Genomic DNA, 25,753 nt, shown 5'->3' with positions numbered 1-25,753 from the left:
TTCTAACAAGTCATGCCAGTTTTTTTTTTTTATTGTGTTTTGTGAACACTGCACTGGTTTGATCTCCCGGGTTGTACTTATAAAAGACAGTCAACTCTAGGTGTGAGGACACAGGATGGCACCATCACCTTCTCTTTACCCACCATGAGTTGCATTTGTGCATGCTATGTACACCCCCCTCTGACATCCCTGCTAGATACAAGAACTGTAGCTACATCCTGAACACCCCGAAGTGGGTCTGGTCAATCTCCGCATTGAGAGCCGCACTTAGGCTGAGGCCCAGTACTTTGCGCGTGTCCACTGGGTCGATCACGCCGTCGTCCCAGATCCTGCACAGAAAAACGAGGCAACTTAAGAGTGCCGCCACGAAAGCTGCTGGAACGCGTTTTTTTACAAAAATGCTACGAGAAGTGCGTAATCAAAGAAGTCGCCCCTTTGCCGTACTAGCGTGGCAAAGGCAGTGGTAATGCAGGAACAACTGGAATGCGGGCTTTACCGGGCAGAGCACTGCCATCAACTCGCGGCAACCCATTCCAACAAAAAGTTTTTTTTGTTTTTTTTTACATTGGAGCTGTTAAGGGCTAGGTTTCCCAGGATCGTGTCCGGTACCAAACAAATGTCATAACAACACTCTGGTTGCCGCCGTCGCTCATAGATGGCGGTAGCTGTCCAGAGAGTTGTGTTTGCCGGTTGTCTGCTTGCCGTCATCGCTCATAGATTGCAGCAACCTTTCTAGCCTTTCCACTCTGGCTTAAAAACTTGCGGTCGGCCATTACTTCATTCCCGCCATAGTACAGCTTCGCTAGTCTTCCTTCTTCACCAGGGTGGAAAGGCTGGAAGTTTTCTTTTTCTCTGCTTTTCTGTTGCTTTCTTTCACTCTCTTTCTCTGCGGAGGCCCAGAATGCACTCGTTTCAAGGACCAGAGTACTGCTCTATGTCTCACTCGAGGAAGAGGCACAGCTGGCACCAGTGTCCAATCGGTGAAGAGACGAGCGCTGCGTCGGTGTTCGGCTAGCAGTCAACCTGTCGACTTCCGTAGCTGGCACCTAACTAGTTACGGTTAGGTGCCAGCAGTACGGCAAAACAAAAAAAAACTCTAGCCTCCAGTTTGTTATGTAGCACTGCACAATATGATGATACTATAACCTGCAATACAAGTGAAAAGAAAAGCAAAATCGGTTTTCATTAGGGAATACCAGTACGTATACAAGGTGCTTCACAAAACGCCAAATGTTTTCCTTAAAAAAAAAAATGCATCACACAGAGAAACTATTTTGTGTTAGCCACTGGCAAGGAAAATCACAATGTCTACTCTGCAACTGTCACTTCCTTGCAGTGCCCTAGTAGGCTGCAAGTGCTCTCAACACAGCCAGCTAAACCACCTGAACAAACAAACAATTAGAAATACTGTCAGAGTTCAATACAAAGATCAAATTGAATAGCAAGTTATTTAAAGTGATAATCAAAAGTCTCGAAAATTCGCCCAAGTTTACCGTAATGACCCGACACTGTTTAAGGCCTGAGCCTATATGGTTCACCATTCATAAAAAAGAAATTAATCTTGGGCACAAAGTAGGTGCCCATTTCTCACATGTTAGTGAAATGCAGAATGATATAGATGGCACAGAAGTCACATTACTGCATAATTTTACATTAAAGCTGCATTGTTTCTAAAGAAAAGAAGGTGCCCTTAAATGTTTTAAGATATTCTATGTCAATGCTAGAAACACCTTCCATATTTCAATTTGCAAAAAAAAAAAAAAAAAAAAAAAAACACCTCACGCCTTTGGGTAGTGCTGCTTTGCAACTAATCAAGACTCACCTTGCACTGGAATAGTAGGGGCTCCCTTCGTTTTCATACTTCTCGATGATTGGGTCCTTTATAGCCTTCTCGTCAGCTTCGGTCCACTGCAATACACCAGGTTGCCATGAACAACTGCCTTCTTACACCCTTTTGCAATCATGCAACATAAGTCTTATAAAGCAACACAAAACAGCTTTTAAAGCGAATTTGGCCGCATGGGACTTTTGCTTACCCTACCTTTCCTTCCTTTTAGGCACAGGTTCTTGCCTTCTCCTTTACCTCGACTCATAACGCATTCCATTAAGATCTCGTCAGGTTGCTATACATCCACAAATACACTTCGTAAAACGATGGCCGTGAACGGCTGGTACTGAAATGAAGACAGTGTTTCTGTCCCTGTCTTACTGGCTTTTTCTCCCTTTCCCTCTGGTCCTTGGCAATGGTGGCCAGGACATTGGCTGCCTGCTCTCCGCCCATGACCGAGATCCGGGAATTGGGCCACATAAACAGGAACCGGGGCCTGCAAGGGTTGGCGTGCTACTTAAAGGGGCGATGCAACAATTTTTATTAACTTTCAGTAAATGGCACTTTAAATTATTCCTCGACATTTATAGCCTGTGAAACAAATGTTTGTTTTTCTCACCACACAATGTCAGTCGCAGAAAAAATTTGAGGAAAACATGGCAGCACTAGACACATGCAGCACTGAGGATGATCGGCGAGTCGAGGAATTGGACAAAGTTCTCTTTTTTAGGCGCCCAACGACCTCTCAGACTTTGAAAAGGAAATCAACCAAATAAATGGTCAAAACAACTGGGTTTGGTGTCTGTGCACTGCAGTTTCAGTTGTGACTCCGCCAGGGCAGCCTTTGACGCAGAACCGGTGCAACGTGGCCCCTCACGTCGCTCACAAAAATCCACAGCGCGTTCTCTTTGACCTCACAGCTTTTCAAAGAATTTGAGATTGCTGCGTCGTTTGCTCACAGCGTCAGACATCACGCACGGAGAAGAGCGGCTGATCGCCAGACGCCGGCGAACACGACTCTTCGGGTCGGGACGGAGGCGCGAGAAACTCAATCATTGACGTCACTGCACTGGCGCGAATCGTGCAGGAACTTCATATTCAGCTTTTGGAAATCGTTTCTTTACTTCACAAATACCGAGTTCCCAAGTTTTGAGTTTTGAGGGTGATGTCCAGGCATCATTTTCATTTGTTTCGGATAATAAAAGAAAACATGCTGTTGATCTGTCAGTGCTCCATTAAGGTTCTAGAAGCTCTAAGGCTCATGTTTATGTTCATTTGTTCACGCCCACCAACAGCAATGTGTCTTCGATGGTGCATCACAACACAGATGAAAAAGAAACACACACACATCAAACACTATAAACACAAGTTCATAAAGCTCCTTGTGTGTAATAGAGTAGTACAGTATAGACCACTTACAACGTAACCGATTATAGTGCAGGACCAGGTATAACGCGGCTTTTTTAAACCACCGGTTCGCCTCCCATAGAACTCTATGTAATTACATACCGCTTAAGATGCAGGTGCGCGAAGGTAAATACCGGTTATAGTTCGGTTTCTGGAACAGCCTACCGACCGCGCCGACTGACCGGCGTAGCGAGCACGCTTCCCCATGCGACACTAGATAACGGCGTCAGCCGGCCGCAAGCGGCACTCGCGGGGCAAGGAGGTTCTCGAAGAAGCGGGGAGAAGCGAAGAGAGAGGCTTCAGTTGCCATAGCGACGGAGGGACGCACGCATGTGTCGTTCATGTGCGTGCGTCCCTCCACTGCGTTGGAAACAACCGCAACGACAAACCAATCGCAGATCGAGGAGAAGTGTTCGCGCGCGTTGCATGCCGGTCGCGGGCCAGTGCTTCTATCCGCAAACATGGCGTTGGCTGTGATCGTCGACGTAGACGGCGTGGTGGAAGCTCATCGTTCCGCATAAAAGTACTATCCTTGAGTGAATTTTCGTTGTGTGTCGCTATGATAACCCAGCACGTACTAGAAGGGAAGATCCACCTACTCGTGCGGCGATGTTGTGGCGGCACTCTCAAGACGGCAAAAACGCCCGTGTCATCGTGTTTGTTTACTTCGACTACAGTGGTGCTTTCTAAGCACTTGTGTTTTCGAACATCGTTTGGATTTCTTATTTGGAGCATTTCATGCCTGTGCTCAAGTTGAAGGTATTACTGATGCGTACCGTATAAAGGATGCAAATTTTCACGCGTTTTCATCGCCGGAGTAAAGTGATTAGGGTTAGCAATTCTGAACGCTTGCAACGTCCGTCCGCAACCCGCGAAGCCGTTAAAAGGCTGCGCCAGGCAAAAGTCACTCATTTTTTTCAAAATGCGAGACACACTTGAGAGAGAAGTGTACTAGTCTGGTGAAATAAAAGCTTTCCTCAAACTAAGCTTTATTTTTCATCTAACATAAAATAAGTTCTTTTACAAAGGTAAGTTGTCTGATGGCATGTATTTTGGCCTGAAAAATTGATGTTTTGGTTATAGCGCGGTACCGCTTATAGTGCGGATTTTCGCAAATCCCGCGACATACGTTATATGCGGTCTACACTGTATTTTGCAGTGCTCTACAGCAATACGAGGTACTACCATACCCCACTTGCAAGGAGGTGGTTCTTCAGAAGGTATTAGCACCGCAGTCTATAGAAGGTTAAGGAGCTTATAGAATGTGACAATGTGAGGGCCTCTTTTAGGTACTGTGGTGCCTCAATTTTTCAAATGCAGGGGGCAACAGTTTGACCAGAGAAGTATGACTGCTTACTCGAGATGTTCAATACGCATCATGGAGTAGGGCGACTACAATAAAGTGCACTAGGGTAATACCTGTTCAAGCCGGTAGATTGGTCAAAGGCACATTTGAGTAATCCTGCCAAAACCTCAATCTTTAGGAGGTCAGTTGGAAGAGAGAGAGGAACCAAGGAAACAACTTTGCTTTCCACTGTAATGAGGCAAGACTGGAAATAATGTCTTGGTGTTGTAGTGCACAGAGGATAGTACTAGTACATTTGAAAGCTACATTGCTGATAGTGCTACATTTGAATACTCTAGAAAGATGCCATAAATGTGAAGGCACTCAATGCTGCACATTAGTACAATTGGGCCTTTTTTTTTTCATTCATGCAGTACTCTAAGGTTTTCAAATTTTTAATACTAGCATGCTGTCAGAGGGGTTAGGGAAATTTGTGCTTTCAGCAGAAATTGGTCATTGATATGGCTTGCTGAAATCCCGTCTCGTATCGGACATGTCACGATATACAGGGTGTTTCTTGCAACACTGGCCAAATCGTTCCTGTGTAAAGTATGCGTTCCACAAAAAAAAAAGGTTAATGACATATTGGAGAATTAATGATGTTCAGCATATATACTTTGCTAATTATCTTTTAAGAAACTAAATTTTTAAATGGTAAATTTAAAGGTATGGTTTCAGTTAGAAAATTACTGGGCATCGTTGAAAGTCACTAAATCGACTCACTTTGGAAAAATATAATTTTAAGGCATTCCAAAAAAAGACAAAAAAACCCCACTCAATTTGGGTGCGTTTGTAGGTTTCGGTTTCCTCTCAGAGCACACCTTTCCACCAGCGGTCTTGCTCCCCATGGCCAAAGCACAGAACTAAAGTGCGCCGCGATGTCTTCTTTGCATGACTGAAGCAAACCCAAGAATCAATGCTTATTCTTGCAATGCCATTCGTCTAGAACATTGTTTGATTTTGCAGGTGAGCACCATTTTGTTTTTTTCTACGAGGGAGCCGAGGTAGTGGTTGCGCGCTTTGGCCATGGGAAGGAGAACCACTGGCACGGAAGTGCATTTTAATAGGAAAGCAAAACTTAAAAATGTGTCCAAATCGAATGTTTTTTCAGAATGCCGTAAAATGCTGCACATGTCTTAGTGTGAGCGGGCCGACTTAGTAGTATTTGATGACAGGCAGAAAGATTCTAATTGAAATTATACCTCTAAGTATATTAGTTAAAAGGTTAATTGCTCAAAAGAAATTAGTAAACTAAATACACCGAACATTACTCGTTTTCCCATATTTTTCTTTTGGCAGGGATCAATACGACCTTAAACATCTTGCTGTGTGCAATGCATACTCTTCGCAGGAACAATTTGGTCGGCATTTCAAGAAACACCCTGTACAATGAAGCTGCTGCAGAAAGCAAGGCTTTCCAGAAAGCACCGAGACTTCAAAGCACTGGCCCCAACTCACGAATAAGCACGGCCACACATCCCGTAGTTTCCAGCACCGTAGGAGCCCCCAATCAGCACAGTGAACTTGGGAACTTTGGCACAGGCCACGGCCATCACCAACTTGGCACCATGCTTGGCGATGCCGCCTGCTTCGGCATCCCGGCCCACCATGAAACCTGTAAGGATGCTCGTGATGCAGCAGGTACTGCAACCAGCTACAAATCGCATCGGGCACGCTCGCCGCCACACTCCTTTTTTGTGTCCTTGTGTTTTGGTAGAAGTGCAAATGCTCTACTAGGGTGCCTTTGGAGAAGGAAAAAATGTTCTGTGCCAACTAAGGTTGTGCCAGTGTGCAAATTTTCTAACAGAAGTTTCGAATAATTCGCTATTCAGTGGGGCAATGCAAATATTCAAATTTTCAAGTAGTAGTTGCGAATAATACGCTGTTCGATATTCGCTTTGAGATGAACTGTGATATTCTTATTTTTCGAAGTGGGCTAACCTGCCGCGATCAACACTTTGAAAGGTATGAATACTGCAGTCGCAAGCTCCGGAGGAAACCCTGCATTCCCACCGCATCGCAAAAATTAGGCCCCCGCAAATTATTCCAAAACTTCAGCCTTGACCTAAATTGCGAAATATTGAGCCTGCGAAAAATAAGTTGTTTACAATAAATGTAATAATGTTTTTTTTTTTTTTTTTAATTTAACTTAATATTAGTGCAAAAAGCAAATTTTGAGTTCGAAGCAAGTTCAAAGTGAACAGTGATTTTAGTCGACTATCGAACAGTTTCTCCAAGCCTTTTACTGCTGTGCATAATGCTTAAACAAAAATTCAGATGAACTTGTTAAAATTGTTACCAACCTTTTACCTGTCCAATTCTAAGCTCAGTTCAATTTAACATAACTATGTACATTTATAAGTGTGAACAACAAATTTGTTGGAGCTATCCTAATCGAGGGAATTCATAGACGTGAGTGCTCTATGCAAACATATTTCCTTAAATTTAAAATTTTACAACGTAAATAATCAAGCACAAATGATGAATGAAGGTTATCAAGACAGTGCTACCCAACATATATTCCTAGCATAATTGCAGCGAGTTAGCCGCGTTGAGTGCGCTTCTCACAGAGCACCTGTGCACTGCAGCGAAGCAATGCCGTAAGAGCCAGCGAGCTCCGCGGGTATTGCTTCCCCGCAGTGCACAGGTGCTCAGTAAGAAGTGCACTAAACGGAACTAACTCACTGCAATCAACTTCGAAAGGTAGGAATATTGCAGTTTATCGGCGAAGTGAATATCCACTAGCGTATTAATCAAAACTACTATTTGAAAACTCGAATATTCGCACAACCCTTCTTAAGGCCATTATTTGTACACCACATATTGACTACAACAATATCAGTTTTAATCAATATTGGCATGTTTTGAATATTCACACATGTTTGCGAAAACCGTGATATTATGACAGTATTCACTGGGGCATGTGGATGTTTCTCAGTTTAATCCCCCGTTTTCACCTCACTTTATTGATGTGATTTCTGTTATAAAGAAAGCTTTGACTTTTCATGAATTCTCAAACTGGGTTTTCAAGAATTCAGGGGTTTTCCGAGTACCTTTCAGTGTTCCCCTAAGCGACGAAATTCTGTCAATCGTGCCTGCCGTAGGTGAAGTGTTTTTTTCCCAGTTTACGCAGTCGCCTAGCATGTCTAACCCATGCAGCGACGCACAGCTATCAGCCAAACACGCCTTACTGTGCGCATTATTGTTAGCAAAGTCTGTAGACCTCTATACTACTTAAGTGTAACAATTCCAAGGGGGGCAAGGTTCCCTCGCTGCCATTCGAAGCAGACAGGCATTCCTTAAAATGAAAAACAAAAATTGAAAAGCACTGAAATAATGCTATTATAAATGACATTATGTTGACAAAGTTTAACATTTTCGCCAGTATGATGACTATGCAAGGACTCTAGTAGAACAAGCTGCTATGTCTGGACAACTGTTGTGATACAAATTCTTTTCACGCTAAATGGTCGCTGCTCCCAATTTGTCCTAAACCCCGAAAGGTAAAAAATTATGAGCATACCAGTGATGTTCTGAAGGAATATAAGTGGAATGTTTCTCTGACAACAGAGTTCAATGAAATGGGCACCCTGGAAAGCAGAAGATTGCACGTTTTATACTTTTGCACGTAGGCCGCGACCATGCAAGATATACGCACATTACCACTTGTTTCCACAAGACAGGATTCACTTATGTAATCATTACTTCTGCACATATCGGAAGCGTGTTGCTTGGAATGAAGCAAGTGACACGAGAGGAATAACTGTAGCAGCAAGCGCTAACACGTGCTCGAACAGAACTTTGTGTCATTTTTGTTTAAAACAGAAAGCGTTGAAAGGCTGGTTTTTGAAGTCTTGAGTGTCATAAAAAGTTGGTACGGAAACGTGATATCACAACTGTCCCTCACCAGTAATCGAACTACGGATCTCTCGATCCGATGTGTGCAAATGTGCAGCAGAGTGAACATCTGCACTCGTTGGATCACAGATGTGTGCAGCGGAGCAGCTGGGACGAGTGTCGTTGCAGCTGCTATGCACCCGCATTTCAGCAAAACAATTGTTGCTTCAATGTGGAAAAGGGTCAAGGGACGTCACATGATTGTGTAATCACTACACGTTATGCCATCGTGTAAGCCACGGATTCTCAAACTGGGACCCTAGCAAACCCGGGGGTTCCCCTGAGCACCTTCACGAGTTCACCGAGATCCATAATTTTAATGGCCTTTCCTGCTCTCGAGGGATGTGCATAACTGTGTGTCCAACAGTTTATGGCACGTGCGTTACTGTTTACAAGGACTGTAGGCTTCTACAACGCTTTACCGGATCAATGCCGAGACCGGGAGGAGTTTCTCGGCAAGCAATCGAGGGAGGTGCTTTCCGACATCGAAAAGCTAGAGAATCACCAGCGCGAGCCACACCTCGTTGTGCAACGTCGCGTGACGTGATGCCCTGTCGTCATGTGACTGATGCGATGCCGTGGTGTCACGTGAAATTATTTCACGCGTGTGTGATTTCCCATGGTTTATAGTTCACGACCATGTGATCCATATCACGACTTCGCTCATAGTGATGCCAACCACGTGATTGTGTGACCCATAGTCGCCGATGAAGTAGGGAATTGCAAGCTGCCCCAGCTACTTCTCAAGGGACACTGAACTGCAAAAACTTTTTTTCAAGACCTGCCTTTTTTTTTCCAAAAAATTAAAACTTTTAGTGTGATATTTATGCAGTGAGACTCCTTTTACCTGATGCATTTTTACAAAACATGCTTCTGTTTCGGCACGTTGAACAGAAATAGAAACATATTTCAGAAACGCTCAAATGTGCCCTATCCAAGCACTGAAAAAACAAGCTTTTTGGGAGTTCACTTTTCTGTCAGGAGCAGCTATGGCAGCTCATCGTAGCTAGTCAATCACAAAATGCTAAACTTACCCAGATACTTTGCATAAAGCTGATAGGCACAAAGCGCAACATGCATTTGTGTCAGCATCCCCAACAGATTTCCCCAAAAGCCAAACAGTCAAAACAAATTCAAATAGGTTCGAACAGGTCGACAAAAGTATGTATTTTGCATCAATCAGCCCTGTGCAAAAGGTCGAGGTAACTTTCATAACTTTGTTTATGAAGCTCGCAGCACGAGTGCTACATCAAATTTAAAATGCAGCTGTACAGTGAATAGAGTTTGATCCATATGAATAGAGTTTGATCCGAGACTCTCGTGTCGTTGGACGCTCCCCAGAATAACAAACAATGACACAAACTGTTATATGATTATGAAGCTGTGGCACATACCTTCTGAGCTGATTCGGAAAATAAGACTCCATTGTTCCCAATGATACCAACTGGAAAACCATATAGCCTGGCAAACCCTGAGAAATAAATGAGTTGAAGTTACCAAAGAGTTAAACTGAGTTTCCAATTTGACTCACCAGTGACGAGTGTTTCGCCATACAGGGCTTTGAACTCATCGAATCTGCTGCCATCAACCACCCTGGCAATAACCTATAACAAAATAAAAGGGATGGTTTAGTTTCAACATTTTAATAGCCCAATCTTCTTCCTATGAAGGGCAGATAATCCATTTTAAAGAAAACCTTCAGACAAGCCTTATATACTGGCCTAATCTGTGGTCAAGAAGTCTCAAATCAAGATATTGAATGGCGCACCATTGCCACTAACGCAATTTTCAGGGCCTCAGTTGTGCACTGCAAGGAAATGGGACTATGCGGAGCGGGAAGCAGAAAGTCACGAGAGAATGCAGTTATTACTATAGAGATTTTCCTATGTAAAAGCAGCACTAACTTTAAATCACCAAAATTCAAGAAGGTAATAACCATGTCTGCACCTTTCTATTACACCAGACTTCAATTGAAAGGTAATGTAATTGGGTAAACATGTAAAGTCAAGGACAAAATTTTCCGGACCACAAGAGCTGTTACCGATATGCATCGCTGTGCTTCTTAATAGTGTGGCGCCTGCTGTTGAGACTGGTGCTTGATGCGTGCATATCTTTACTGCAGAATCCTCCCTCCACTGATTCACAGGCATGGCTGCTTGCGAAGCGGTACGTGGCATGTTATCAACAATCGGAAAGTGGCTGCTGCAAGCGAGAGATTCAGTATCCCTGCAAGTATGGAAGGACAGCCACGTGCCAAGTACGGACCTTAACAGCGGGCGCTGCACCATCAGAGGGCGCAGCAATGCATATCGGCCACCGCTCCTGTGGTCCAGAAATATTGACCCCGACCGTACATGTTTGTTTCACATTGTTGACATTTTCCTGCAGCAATGTACCCCTATGTGCGGCCAGAAAGTCTGCACCTCAGGTGTATTTGTTGGTACATTGGAGACTTAGTTCAAACCCATTTGCCCATTGCATGCCAGAGCACTCATGAATGTCTTTTCACATACAGAAATCACATTAATGTCTCTTTACAAACGGAAGCAAGTTTTCCAAATCATCTCTGACCTAGATTCACCCACTTTACCATGGCATAACACTCTTCATTACAAGTTTGAAGGATAATAATCACTCCCTCTTCTCCTCTCCTCCCTTCCTTTCTCTCTCTCTCCCCCCACCCCTTTTCAACTTGGAAGTTGCAAGATTTCAGCGAAATGCACTACAGAAGAAACTTTCAAAAGTAAAATCAGTTTCTTTAGTATAAAATGTCTCCACTACAATATAGACCACTTACAACGTAACCGCTTATAGTGCAGGACCGGGTATAACGCGGCTTTTATAAACCACCGGTTCGCCTCCGATAGAACTCCATGTAATAACATACCGCTTAAAATGAAGGCGCGCGAAGGGAAATACCGGTTATAGTGCGGTTTTCGGAACAGCCCCGGCGACCGCGCCGACTGACCGACGCAGAGAGCACGCTTCCCTATGCGACACTAGATAACGGCGCGAGCCGCAAGCGGCACTCGCGGGGCAAGGAGGTTGCTCAAAGAAGCGGGGAGAAGCGAAGAGAGAGGCTTCAGTTGCCATTGCGACGGAGGGACGCACGCACGTGTCATTCACGTGCGTGCGTCCCTCCACTGCATTGGTTAGGAACAACCACAACGACAGACCAATCGCAGGTCGAGGAGAAGTGTTCGCGCGCGTTGCATGCCGGTCGCGGGCCGGCTGGCCGGCTGCTTCTATCCGCAAACATGGCGTCGGTTTTGATCGTCGACGTAGACGGCATGGTAGAAGCTTATCGCTTCGCGTAAAAGCGCTATCCTTGACTGTGAATTTTCGTTGTGTGTCGCTATGACAACCCAGCACGTACTAGAAGGGAAGATCCACCTACTCGTGCGGCGATGTTGTGGCGGCACTCTCAAGACGGCAGAAACGCCCGTGTCGTCGTGTTTGTTTACTTCGACTACAGTGGTGCTTTCTTAGCATTTGTGTTTTCGAACATCGCCCGGATTTCTTACTTGGAGCATTTCATGCCTGTGCTCAAGTTGAAGGTATTACTGGCGCATACCGTATAAAGGACGTGAATTTTCACGCGTTTTCATCGCCGGAGAAAAGTGATTAGGGTCAGCAATCCTGAACGTTCGCAACGTCCGTCCGCAACCCACGACGCCAATAAAAGGCTGCGCCAGGCAAAAGTAGCTCATTTCTTTCAACATGTGTGACACACTTGAGAGAAAAGTGTACTAATCTGGTGAAATAAAGACTTTCCTCAAACTAAGCTTTATTTTTCATCTAACCTAAAATAAATTCTTTTACAAAGGTAAGTTGTCTGATGGCATGCATTTTGGCCTGAAAAACTGATGTTTTGGTTATAGCACGGTACTGCTTATAGTGTGGATTTTCGCGACTCCCGCGACATATGTTTTATGCGGTCTACACTGTATTTGAATTACTACACCTCAAATGCCCAAACCGGTATTACAAGTGTATCTATACTATATATCTCCTTTAGTATACATATCTACAATTTTAATAAATTTAAAACAAGCAACACCAATCATATATCCTCCACACGACTAAAGTATGCTATGTTGTTCGAAGTATGCTTACAACTGACAGCACCCCACAAAAGTGTCGTGCTCGCAAAAACTGATGCTTCTGTTGTCAAAGCAACTCAAGACCCCTTTTGAAAGTCTACCCTCTGTTGGAATGTGCGGAATCCCTGCACAATGGCAGACACAAATGAAGCAGAAAAAATGGAACTCTAGAAATGCTGCTATACTTTGTTTCACAATAAATGAGAGTACAGCCCACACTACAAACCAAGGCCAATCAAGCAGTGCCAAAAGCACAGTGTCACCGTGTGCTTCCTTTTGTCTGTACGTTATGCATGACTAAACCAATCAAGCATAATGAATGTGCCGTGACCTTGCACTTTTATCTGTATGTCTGTGTTTGCATGTCTCCTATGCTTTGATTGCACTCTGACTTATGCTGAAATAAGGTACAATTTCCCTGTATCGTCGTCTTATGTAGCTTAAGACTTGCACATTCAGTGGTGTCAGTTCTTTGGCCATTGTGCAGTGGTTGAGACCTAACAATTGGCACGTGACTTTCAAAAGGGGTTCATAGCATAACTATAAAGACAAAAACAATTGGGAGCACTATTCACAGCTATCATGCTTTAGCCATTCAAAGGGGCATTTAATGGCAGTGTGCACACTGCAAAAGTCCCATCTCACCTCATGAACGTCATAGGTCTTCTTCAGGTTGTCGCCTACGATTCCGTACAGGTCGTCCAAGTCTAGCACTGGTTCCTCCACCTTGGTAGTGGTCACCTTTTGAGAAGTGAAACAGAGAAGAAAATGAGCAGATATACCAATTTAAAAAACATTCATTGCAAGACCTAAACAATACTACATGCATTTCCAAAAAAAAAATTGTTCACTTTGTTATTATACAGTAAAACCTCGTTATAACAAAGTTGAAGGAGCGATCGTAATTATTTCGTTATAACCATTAGTTTGTTATAGCCAATGTCCATTTCTTCCCTATTAGCAAGCAAGGGGAATTATGATTGCTTTGTTATATTCATTAGTTTGTTATATCCCATTTTGTTATAACGAGGTTTTACTGTAGTATGTTTGGTCAAAGCCTGCTGCTCCATGCACATGACGACTACTGAAGCTATTAGCAGGTCACTTTCCTTATGTCTGAAGTTTGCCACAAAATGAAACCACAGGAATGGGACAGATCAGATGCTAATCTAGCAGATCTCCACCTCTTGCCCCATCATGCCCTTTCCCTCCTTCCCTCTAGTGTATGTTGAATGGCGATTGTCCATCTCAATGTTTGAAGAGTATTGAGACGCCCGTCAAATGTTCCCACATTCTGGAGAGAAGTAGGGGAAGGGCATGGTCGTGTAGAGGCACCATTGTGACGTGCGCCTGTAAACAGAGGAGGCATTGGCACTATGCTATGTGGTGCAACTGCCATTTTGGGACCAAACACTCAAAAAACCACCTCCTCTTGTTTCCTGCCTATAACTCCTGTCTCTAGTGTTTCAACGTTCTCATGCATCATGCTAAAACTCACAACCCAGATAAAAGCATCAAAGTCAACATTGCTTGCATCACTCCTTAAGGCTGGTATTCTGTTCATGGCTGAACACTAGATGACCTAAAAATTTGAAAGCATGATTTTAAAAAAAAATAACAATTTCAATTTCTGTAATTACGGTAAACTTCACTATGCTTTTACTGCTGCTATACGCAATCCACAAGCTGAAGTATACATATGCATAGCTAAAGTAAGACTGCACGCTTTTTTATAGTGAGGTGAAAGGTTCTTGCACCTGAACTGGCTTCCTCCTGTTCAGATTGCTGATGATCCTCCTGGTCAAGTGCAATGCATGGACGTCATCCTTGGCATAGTGGTCTGCCACGCCTGAGCGTCTGTGGAGAGGAAGTTGAGGTGGCAGGTCAATCTTCAAGCTTTGCTGCATTATTTTATTGTTGCCGAAATTCCCTTACTAAACCTGAAGAACCTAAATGAATTCAGTGAAACCGTGTAAGGGCGCCCTCCCCCAGAGATCACCCATCCCATTTCTCTGGCTAAATATCTATAACAAAAATTTTTTTGAAACTTCGCACACTTTCATTCTTGTTGGATGTCGCGACGTCCGACAGGAATCGCATCAACCGCGCGATATGCGATACGAGTGTGTGTGACAAGAGTTTGTAGCGGGTTCACGCATTTTTGTCTGCGATCTGTGCACATGATATAGGTTCATGTGACACGCGAGTTGATCCTGCGTGTTTATTGCATCGTGAAATGAGAATCTGCTGCGTCTGCGATCTATGGTATTGATTCCCATGGCATGGGAGTTTGTAGTGTGTTCCCGCATTTCTGCACATGCAATATCAGTTCCCGTGACACATGAGTTGTCCCCGCCTGTTTATTGCACCATGAAACGCAAATCTGATGCATCCGCGATCCATGACATGCGAGTCCGCGGCAGGTTCCCACGTGTCCTTCGCACCGCATAAAACGAATCTGCTGCATCCGCAATATCCTTTACTGTGACATAGGAGTTCATAGCGAATTCCTGCATGTTTATTGATTGTGAAACATAAATCTGTCATGTTCGCGATTGGCGGGTCAGTTTCTATTTCATGTGATTTGTAGTGGATAGCCTGGTGTTTTATCACTTTTTTTATACAAAGTTTTGCTGTCATATTTTCATGTTTTTCATCATTTATCTCTACATTTTGGCTGGGCATCCTTAACGGGATTTTACGGCCGTATGAACATATGTCGGTTCCTCATTTTATTGATTTATTACAAAAAAGGTGGTACTTCACAGATAGTACAGTGCAATCCTCTTTTAACAATAATGAGAAAACCCAAAAATTAAATCGTTATAACCGATTATCATTGTATCTGCACTGGAAACTGAGCGTTTCTAGTCTAGAAACTCTAGAAACTGATCACTCTAAACAGCACATTGTTATATCTGGTATCGTTATAACTGAATTGCACTGTAGTAGTAATTTATCTGAATAAAAGCTAACACCATGCACCTAAAGTATTCAATCTGTTAAAGTACCTGTTTAGTGCTATTTCTGCTAAAAGTTTGCTGTAATACATATTACAAAGCTTCCATAAAGCAACATAGTCTGCACCAGTCAGAAACATGCCAAATGAAGAAATACACAAAGTTCAAAAAGCTCCAAGGCATCCCATTGGTATTCTCCTAAACATGAATTTGTGTCTGGGAAGTAAAGCAGTAAATTAGACGCATGAGATTGGCATGGACAACCCATAGTTCTGGACTCCCAGTGAAGAAGAGGGTGAATAGAGTCAGCCAGACGGACATCTTTCCTCCATCTCTCTAGAGTTCAGTTTAGCCGTTTCTGGTCACTTTGCCCTTGAGAGGGAAAAGGGCTATTTTGTAAACAAATATAGGCTAGGTCTTATTGAGCCATTCAATGTGAGTGAGCCATCCGGAAAACAAACCGTTAGCAAAATTAACAGAGCCAAGCTCAGTGCACAAGCACTTACTAGAACACTCACCGACAATGCAGATCAGCCCCACCAAGATCTTCGGCACTTATTTCTTCACCAGTGGCAGCTTTTACCTAGCACAAGAGTTTGAACCTACATCACATTCACATACATATAAAAAAACAAAAGAGGATGAGCCAGCTGGATATTCCAGAAACAGTTTCCATAATAAAGTGAAAGACTTGCCAGTGGAGGGCCGCCGAGAAAAATTGTCCCCTGTTTTCGCACGATAATGGCTTCGTCAGACATTGCGGGCACATAAGCACCTCCTGCAGTGCAACTTCCCAGCACAACTGCAATCTTGAGGAATAGTAAAAAATCAGTAATGCCTTAGCGCACGGGAAAACTAAAAGCAAGCATTCAGCATAGCAGACGATAGAGTGCGCCGTCTGCTCACTGCGCCTATCGGGGGATGGCGCCATAAATTACAACCATCGCTGACTCGGTCGTCTGCTAGCCTGTCCACCACTGACCCGGGAAAGTTTGTTGGTCCTATTTTTTACAAAAAGGGAACTATGCCTCAAAATTCTATTAGGTAAAATGCACTACCTAGATGCAGATTTGATGAAAGGTTGAGCTTTCTATGTGCAGGCGTTGATTTTTCCAGTTCGTTTTACGGTGCTAATGCGTTTTGTAAACATTCTAAGATGTAAAGCGAAAGCTCGCGCTGCAGAACCCAGGGGTCTTGGGTTGAATTTCCACCCCTGCCCGTTTCGACCTGGATGAGCATCATACCGGCGTGTGGTCATGTATCCCTACTGCGTGGTGCACGTTAAAGACCCCAGGCTAGCAGCTGCACGGCACTGGCTAAATTTCTCATCTACAGCTGGGAGACAAATAGCCCGTGGAGGCACACTAAGTTCTAGGGTGTATAAACATACACACACCCGACTTTTTTTGTAAACATTCTCTACTAAAAAAAAAAAGATTTTTTTTTTTTTAGGTTTTTAATGCCAGCCATTGCAATACCTCTAGATTTTAAAATCACAATAACTCTAGATTTCAAAAATATACAGCCATTCAGTTGCTTCAAGCTTTGAAAGGCACAGTTGGCCTGCTACAGCGTGACTTGTGCCAGGCCGACTGAGGACCCACCTGAGGAATGCCAGCGGCCGACATGGTGGCCTGGTTGTAGAAGATGCGGCCAAAATGCATCTGGTCAGGGAAGACCTCGGCCTGTCTCGGCAGGAATGCCCCGCCGGAATCCACTGTTGTAGAAAAGAGACAGAACGTCTCCATGCAAGCCACCCACGCTAACCTATTTTTGACACTATGTGTCTGACCACAGGAAAAGCTAAATGCAAAGAATAAATGCTAAGCGAAGCAGAGTCGAACAAGGATTGTTACTAAGCAACAAATGTGAGAAAGAGAAACTCCTATAGGGCTCTCCTTTCGTACGGCCAATTTAGAGAGCAGTACAAGACACCAGTGCTCTACGCACCAAATCGGGACTTAAAATATGCCTGTACCAGCATTATTATGCGTGCCAGATATTTTTCGTTTACTGTAATAATGTTTAAATCTAGAGGAAACTCTTTCTGGAGTAGACTTTTTAAAATCATAGCTTTACAGATGACGGTTTGCAGGGATTTCGGTGTCAGCGTTTGGAATTCTTTCGGAAATAGTGCTTGCTATTAGATTTGCGGCACACTTTTATTGTTTAAAGTATCAAAGGTTCTCGAAAATTTGAGAATTATAAATGACGCCTTAAGAATTTTTCAGTTTTTCGCTTCAAGGCTGGGCTTGAAGCTCGGGCACGTTCCCATGTGGTTCAAGTTTCGGTTTGCTTCTTGCTCCTCCCAACTTGACCGTCGTTTCTTTTCACATGAAGCAGCATGTATGGGCCAGTGATGCAAATCGTGTTTCGTCATGTAGTGTCACCTTCTGATGGCATGCAGTTTCTTGTTTTGTTTAGGCAAGTTCCGTTCTGGTATGCTCCTTCATTGCTACGGGACAGCGAATCAATGTCATTCAACCTTGCACTACATGGCGAACGCCGAGACCTAGAAACTACTAATAAATTCGGTATTCGACGACTGTAAAAACTAAGAAGTTAAAGTTCCGAATAATTAAGGGCCAAGTAAGGCCACTCAGAAGACCGACCTCAGGGTGTAAAATCGAGGTGCCACAGCACAATACCATGTCTTGAAATTTATATGATATGAGAAATGTGCCATGGGTTGGAGGCATGCGGATATCAATTAGCTTTTTGCCTTTAAAAGAGTGTGTTTTTTATAAATAAATATTATAGACAAAGCATGCTACACTGCTACTAATAAAAAAAAATTTGTGTGTTGGCATATGTGGGAAAAAAAGACACGGCACTCGAAGGATTTTTGTGTGAGCTGGTGTGAAGCTTCACCACTTCGCACCAGCGTGCACACATCAGGCATCACTGCTTTGTATTGACGTGTTCGGAGAAATGGCTGACATATCGGAGCACTCCTAAAAAGTCAAATTTGCCTAAAAAGTCAAATTTGGGGGTTTTACGTGCCAAACCAACAACGCGCATCTGGCATGCCCCAGCGGAGGACTGAGGGTTAATTTGGACCACCTGGGGATCTTTTGACGTGCAACCGAAAGCTCGGTTACACGGTGCCTCCTCCGCAATAAGCTTCCGTCAGATTGCGGGCACCTTGGTCAGGATTCAAACCCGCCACATGGGGTCGGAGCATTCCTGCTTGCCCCATTGTATCGGAAATCTTGCTCACTATTGTAAGTAAACCTCCTTAGGTTATTATTATGGTTCAACCCATAATAACATTGAGTTATATTAAAATAAATAAGGTAGTCATTTTTTTGTCTGCCATGTCAAATTATGTTTCACCCAACTTGTTTTACCAGGCTTTTCGTTTCTTCACAGAGGTACGCGCAATACTTTTCATGCAAAAAACAAACAAAAAAAAACTTTTTTTTTAAACGAAATATTTTAGCCATGATTTAATGAATGATTCATGTTCAATTCTTATTATATGTAAAATATTTGTATTTAAAAATGATTTAATTAGATTCACCGTTGAATTTTAATATTTCTACTCGATTTGTAATAAAATAATTTTATATCTGCATAACTCTACCAAAAAGTGCAGTTTTTGTTAGATATTGTCAAATAAAAAAGAGAAATTGCTAGACTAATATTGCCCCATGCTGCAAGCACAGACCGTTGAATACATATATATATTTTTTATTTTAGTGTTTTGAGGGGGAAGAAAAGCAAGAAAAAAATAAGTTGTTTCACAATGGCTCAATATTTTCTAGAGGTTTTACAACTTCACAATTAAGGCAGAGAATACCAGACGTTCTGAGCAAATCTGAAGCTACGAACAAACGTGCCCACACTCACCCAAATACACGCAAGGGAGGTTGTTCTCCCTCGCAATCTCCTGTGCCCTCAGATGCTTCCTCACCGTGAGGGGGTAGTAGGTGCCTCCTTTGACGGTGGCGTCATTGCCCACAATGATACACTCCGTCCTTCCAAGCAAAACAAACGACGATGAAAAAAAGCTTTAATAAAGATTTGCAGAAATGACATCTTTCTTACTACAATATCTAGAGAAATGCTCCCCATTCTGCCCCACTCCTGCAATTTTGGCATGACTTGCTAATTATTTTTCAAGAACACCGAAAGATAGAAGCTGCAGCACCTGGGTCAATGGTGACCTAAGCCGAAATGGGGTTAGTTAGCTACGGCGGGGGATGAGCGAACATTGCTGACTGGGAAAAACAGTTCTTTATGCTTTACAGCCATCCAACGTGATAAGGCCCGCTTCAGACGGGACAACTTTTCCAGCAATTTTGAGGTTGCTGGCGGGTTGTTCCCTAGCCTCCCCTAGATTGACGCGAATTGCTGAGATCGGGTCCGGCTCGAACAAGAAAGCCACTCGGAGCAAATCGAATGACGTTGAAGTGGCTGCAGCCCATAAGAGACGCAATATTTTCACGTGACGCGCCTGTGGTGGTGATGATGACAGCTAAAGACTTAGTTCTGGTTTGGAATGGATCGTTTTCGGAAATAAATAGTTTCAGAAAAATTAGTTAGTATTCTCAACGCCGTTCAAAAATAGAAGAACGCGTTTTTAGCGCGTAGCTGGGCGTCTAAATAGTGAAAGAAGAATCAAATTTAATGATGATGATGGCAAGTCGGAGCAATTCGGTTGCTGCGTGTGAACGCGGAAGCCGGTGTTGCGACGTCAAGTTTCTGGGTGAAATTGCTCCGTCTGAAGCGGGCCTAACAAGTTTGGTGGATCACAGAATACAAAACTGGTATTTTCCCAACTTTTCTCAGTCGGACACGGAAAGTTAGCCCCCTCTTCATTTTCATCTGATATGCTCTCCATTTTAGATGGGCTATCTGTCGGGATATAACTGTATGTTCCTTTTTTGCACCATCTACTAAAAACGTGAGGCAACCATCCTAAAGTAAAAGGCACGTTTGGGGCTTGTCACGATTTTCACAACATATGACATCAATGACGTGAAACAAATACATCTAGAGTTCTCCGTTGTTTGCTTTTCTTGCTTCACACTGTCAATCCAGCACGTTATCAGAAAGCGAAGACGTCCCAGGCAAGCAGCCATATTTTAGTCTTTTATTTTTTTTGGTCCCAGATGACCCACCGAGCTTCAACAGACGGCACCAGAAATGACCAAGATTTATCAGTCAAGTTATTCTCCCATTTCTGCAGGCTTTGTTTCACAAAAGATAATGCAACATGAAGCTGTAGAAAAAAATATTACTTTTAGCCTTTGTTTTACAAAAATTGTGACACAGCCTTTACTCGTGACTTATTCGTACTAGAACTACAATTTTTAAATTCAACTCACTTTTAATAAGCAAAAAGAAAAAAGATTAGTATCATATTTTTTAGTCTAAGTTGCATCGTGTACACTAAATACCACCCCCAATAAATAGCCGTTTTCACAAAAACAGTTTGTAGATAAGTCACAACTTTGTACTGGCCAACACCCTGTTTACAAACACCTGTGTTTGCCATGTGAGGACAGCGTGCCTGTGCAGAAACAATTTATGTGAAGTGGATTGTCTGCGCACACGCTGTGCCGACAACAGCACCACTGCAGCGGTGCAACGTCAGGGCTGCGTGTTGGTGCATAAGTCGCACCTATATATTCGCATGATTGATGCGGCATAACTGCATTGATAAGCCTGCATACGTGTATTGTGATTACAATCTATGCGTAAGCATAAACTGCAATCACAATTTATGTTTTAATATTCTTACCAATGAATTCACGCCAGTGAATTCTCACCAGTTTCAATATTCTCACCAATGAAAAGCGAGAAATATGACTTTAAAGCAAATTTCCGCAGTTAAAGTCCGTACTTATAGAAGCAAACGCACAAAGGCGCATCATTATTAAAGACTAACAAACTGAAATTTTGGAAGAAATACAAAATGTGACTTATACATTGGAAAATATGGTATATGCAAATAAGGTGGCAGCATTTTTCTCACCCACAGATCCTCCCGATTCCTGTGACCATGCCAGCAGCCGGCACATCATCTTTCCCATAAACTTTGAAAGCTGCTAACTGGGACAACTCTAGGAAGGGGCTCCTGCAGAAGACAAAGTGGGCTACAGAGAAAGAATTCAAGCTGCATGTCCTATAATAATGGGAATGGAATTCATCTGAAGAAAATGTGATGTCACTTGAGCTTCTAACATTAGATTTAAGTGATATTGTTGTGGTATGCGACAACACTAAATTTTTCCACTTTCTTAGATTTGTCACTGACACTGATTTGTTTATAATACTCAAACCTTAAGATACTTTGCAATATACAACAACATAGTATCGGAATAACCGTGGGCTAATTATTTTTATGACCCTTACCCTGGATCGACTAGTGTGTTTATTCTGTCTCTGACCAAGAGCTTTCCCTTGGAGACATGCCTCTGTACGGCCTTTTCACCTCCACCTGAAAAGAAAAAGGAAAACAAAACATAGGTTCTAGATTTCTTAATATCTACTTTTTTCTACTCAAGTTTTCTATTGAGGAGTTTCAGCGACGGTGTCACCGCCCTGGCGGCCGGTCGCCGAAAGAGAACGAGGGGGATAGGTTCGCTGGGCGGTGGCTTTGTGTATATGCGTTGGCCGCGAACGTAGGCCTATAAACTTCGGCAGCAAGAATATTACGCGGCTCTAGTGTTTCGGTACGAGCAACAGAGGTGACACGATCTGCTACGACCAGCTACGACCACCCGCCGCAGCGATGCAGGCGTCGAAGGAGCGCAACCTGTGTACTACGCAGTCAGCCGCCGTCGCCGGACGCAGATCGTTCGGCATTCAGGGCTTTCCGCCCCGGGTTCTCCGCTTGTACTTGGAACCGAGTATTATTTCCTGTGCTTGTGTATGTGCTAAGTGGCTGGATATGGACCTCATAGAGCAGTTCTTTCAGACTCAACAGCGATTCAAAGTTGACGGCGGAAGGGCTTGCGGCAACGCTTTCGGTTGGTGCACGGCTGCGACGACTACACGGATAAATTTTAAGATTGGTGCTAGCAAGGTGGGCCATAGTCGCTTTACGTTGACACAATTTTGAGTGTAAGTACTCCGTGCAAAGGCGAATCTATCGCGTTTCTAATCCACCTTTGTTTTTGTTGTTTTTAGCACGCACGACCGACTGCTAAGCAAATGCTTCTGTACCGATCACGGAGTGAATGTCTTCGGCCTTACATTGCGGAACGCCCAATAAAAAGTCAAATTCGTTCAGCAAGAAAACTTCCCTTTCGAGTGACCTTCTGATTGATAATTTCTCCCGTACTTAAGTGCTTTAATCAACACGATCGATTAAGTTTGCTTCCCTAGTTAGGACATTTTTGTGCTACATGCAGCACTAATGCTTGGCACGATGTTCGCCACTGGTGGTATTGTGAATTGGTTTACTTCCAAAGCTAACAGTGCGACAGGTGGGACCATTCAATTTGCTAAAAACGTGATGATATGGGAATTTCGTTGCATAACTAGCGTTTTACGTTTAAGATTGATAAGAAACATGCTCATGTGATGATGCATGTCTACAGCATAAGCTTTGCAGATCCAGAATAGATGCGCTATAGGCTACAGCCTCAAGGTTTTTAATGGACCGAATTGGTGATTACACGGCAATAAATGTTGTGGTGAAAAACTGCCCATTGACTCGGTGAGTTTTGATTGTTACCATTGGTGTGCTGTTGGCAAATTAGATAATGGCACACCTTTTCCCTGACCATCTGGCTTCAAGGAGCATTGCATCTAGATGTGCTCAAATATCTTTATTTCAAGGTTCAGTGGACCCCTCTGCATCATTACAGGAAGGCAGTCTCAAGCCACAACAAACAGCAGTGAATATACAATGCATAATAACAGGCACCAGTGTCGCGTATAGTCCGCAGTAATCAGTTTGAGCCTAAAAACGTTTCTGTTTTGTTTAGATAGTTTGCATTTGGTGTATAATCCGCAGGGCCCGATTTCCGCGCCCAGTGCATAGTCCGCCAAGCTGGTGCGTTGTGTCTTCGTGCTTTTTTTCCTGGGTGGCATTTTCTTCAGAAGTTCTTCGGTGAACGCTATTGAGCCTGAAGAACTGCTTTTGAGGCCCATATCTAGCCACGGAGCACACACAAGCACAGAAAATAACGCTCGGTGCCAAGTACAAACGAAGCACCATGGGGAAAGCTGTGAATGCCAAACGAGCTGCGTCGGGTGACGGCGACTGACGCCTGCATCGCTGCGGTGGGTGGTCGTAGCTAGTCGTAGCGAGATGATCTTCACTTCAAGCAAGAAATCTTGTTATACCATAGTCAAGATATGTGTGCAAGTGTTCGACGACGTGGGCTCTCTCACGTTGGTGCAGTTGTCATCAAGAAAGGTGCATATCAACAATGTTGCGTGTTTGAGGCTGAAACTATGACGCACACTTATCTAAACCTAAATTTATCGGTCTGAGGCTACAAACATTTTCGTTGACGTTGCTTAGATGATGTAACCATTCAGGCCTCGCATTAAATGGTGTTGCGACTCTTCGGTTGTGTATGAAAACCTATTTTTGCCCTAATAAAAGACATTTCCAAAAGGACATGTGTCTTCTGCTGGTACATATCTTCCAATTTACAATGCAGAGGCAAACAGAAAATTAACTGCATACATCTACCACTTAGCATAAGCACCTTTGGCATTCATTCTTGAGCACACTCAAATATCAGCTTAGTTTGGTCTTGTTTTAGAAGCTTTGCCCTGTTCTGTAAAAATAAAACAGTTAAAAAAGCTTTACCTTCGTTCTCCTTCTTGCATTTAATACAGACTTGTTTGTCCAGATATCACCGTGGCACATACAACTCGAATGACCGATGAGACTATTGCTATTACATTAAAGCTTTCCACAAGAGCCAAAACGAGGCTTGTAGGGGTGCAAAAGCACATAGAAATGAGATTGGCACTTCTGGGAATTGTTTACATTACGCGTAAAAACAGGACGACCGGCGACCAGCTGATCGCAAGATAACACCAAGGATACCGATGTTTCGATACGCAGGATAAAGACCTCAATCGTCCCTTGTATGCTGCAGTTGTCATACTTTCTATCCAACCGCTTTTTTGCTCAATTAACTAGAACAACCGAAGAGTTCGCGATACCTTTTAATGCGAGGCCTGAATGGTTACATCATCTAAGCAACGTCAACGAAAATGTTTGTAGCCGCAGACCGATAAGTTTAGTCTTAGATAAAGTACGCGTCATAGTTTCAACGCGCGAACATTGTTGATATGTACCTCTCTTTGGACCCGCGTACATTCGGTTCAACTTGATGACAGCTGCACCAGAAGTGAGAGCTCACGTCGAACACTTGCACACATATCTTGACTCTGGCAAGATTTCTTGCCTTCAACTGGTTTGAAGACTTCATCTGTAGCATCACGGTAGGTCTTGGTTGAAACGATGATCGTCTCGCACACGGCAACAAACAGAGAACTACACGCTTTGTTTTATTTATACGCTACCGGTCTACGGGCGTCGCAAATCTATCCCCCTCTTGTCCGCCATGTTGGATCGATCGGAGCGCCCCCTATATTCGCTGAAACTCCTCAATATCTACCGAAAAAGTTTGACAGAAATGATTTCAGCGTTTAACTTAATAGTGATTGCAATATTTATTTTAGCTCAGGGCACTTGCGAACTTAGACACTATCACTGCCTTACCTTTCGAGATTTCTTCCACGGTGTCCTTCAATTTGTCAACCAGCGCCTTCATCCGTTGGTAATTCTCCTGTCAACGCAAGAAATAAAACCACGAAGTAGAGAAAAAATTCATTAAATTTGTTAATCGGAGAAATCAAACTTTTGAGCGACGTTAGCTACACGACCGAGGCATGCAGACAGGTAGCATGCTGGACAGGTAGAACGCAAGATTATCACCTGAAACTCGGGAGAATTTTTGTTCGGCACACTTCCGATCGTCCTGACTTCATCGAGATGGTAACTTCTACGGCTGACGGCTGTAATTCGCAGTGGTAATCTCGCGCACCGGCAAAACCGATTCAGAAACATCCTCGAAGCAACGCGAGCAGCAGCAGCCGAGCTCGAAGTTGATGACCCTATCCATTTACCTCGCAAGCTTGCCAAGAGCCACGACCAGCTTCCAGCCAAGTCAGCCAAGTGCCGCAAGTCATCCCCAAACCAAAACAAAATGAACTTATTTCTTTTATTACT

At 43.4% G+C, this 25,753-nt stretch overlaps 1 protein-coding gene across 1 annotated transcript; it reads right to left on the bottom strand.

Annotated features, from left to right (window-relative positions):
• Nucleotides 1-25,712, bottom strand: LOC115320469 (methylcrotonoyl-CoA carboxylase beta chain, mitochondrial). The gene is made up of 17 exons (XM_029980630.4): nucleotides 25,460-25,712; nucleotides 25,244-25,310; nucleotides 21,904-21,988; nucleotides 21,524-21,625; nucleotides 19,393-19,520; nucleotides 17,145-17,257; nucleotides 16,236-16,349; nucleotides 16,059-16,123; nucleotides 14,338-14,437; nucleotides 13,226-13,321; nucleotides 10,009-10,081; nucleotides 9,872-9,948; nucleotides 8,104-8,170; nucleotides 6,039-6,195; nucleotides 2,210-2,324; nucleotides 1,823-1,908; nucleotides 1-329 (listed from the first exon to the last, which is right to left on the bottom strand). Exons 1-17 carry the CDS (start codon nucleotides 25,589-25,591, stop codon nucleotides 212-214), a joined length of 1,695 nt encoding a protein of 564 aa, XP_029836490.2. The 5' UTR covers nucleotides 25,592-25,712; the 3' UTR covers nucleotides 1-211.
• Between the last annotated feature and the right edge of the window lie 41 nt (nucleotides 25,713-25,753).

This window comes from Ixodes scapularis, unplaced genomic scaffold (genome assembly GCF_016920785.2).
Source record: "Ixodes scapularis isolate PalLabHiFi unplaced genomic scaffold, ASM1692078v2 PGA_scaffold0__279_contigs__length_252992795, whole genome shotgun sequence".
Taxonomy (NCBI): Eukaryota; Metazoa; Arthropoda; class Arachnida; order Ixodida; family Ixodidae; genus Ixodes; species Ixodes scapularis.
The sequence above is the reverse complement of the archived record's forward strand: the minus strand, read 5'-3'. Positions and strand labels throughout refer to the sequence as shown.

What these genes read in the sequence shown, in the direction of transcription:
- LOC115320469 (XM_029980630.4), bottom strand. Translation starts at nt 25,591, where the DNA reads ATGTTTCTGAATCGGTTTTGCCGGTGCGCGAGATTACCACTGCGAATT. An exon ending in CGGCCGCTGGCATTCCTCAG is followed by an intron (nt 16,350 to 17,144) that starts GTGGGTCCTCAG and finishes CTATTCCTCAAG; the next exon opens with ATTGCAGTTGTGCTGGGAAG. An exon ending in CCCTACTATTCCAGTGCAAG is followed by an intron (nt 330 to 1,822) that starts GTGAGTCTTGAT and finishes TTTTCTGTGCAG; the next exon opens with GATCTGGGACGACGGCGTGA.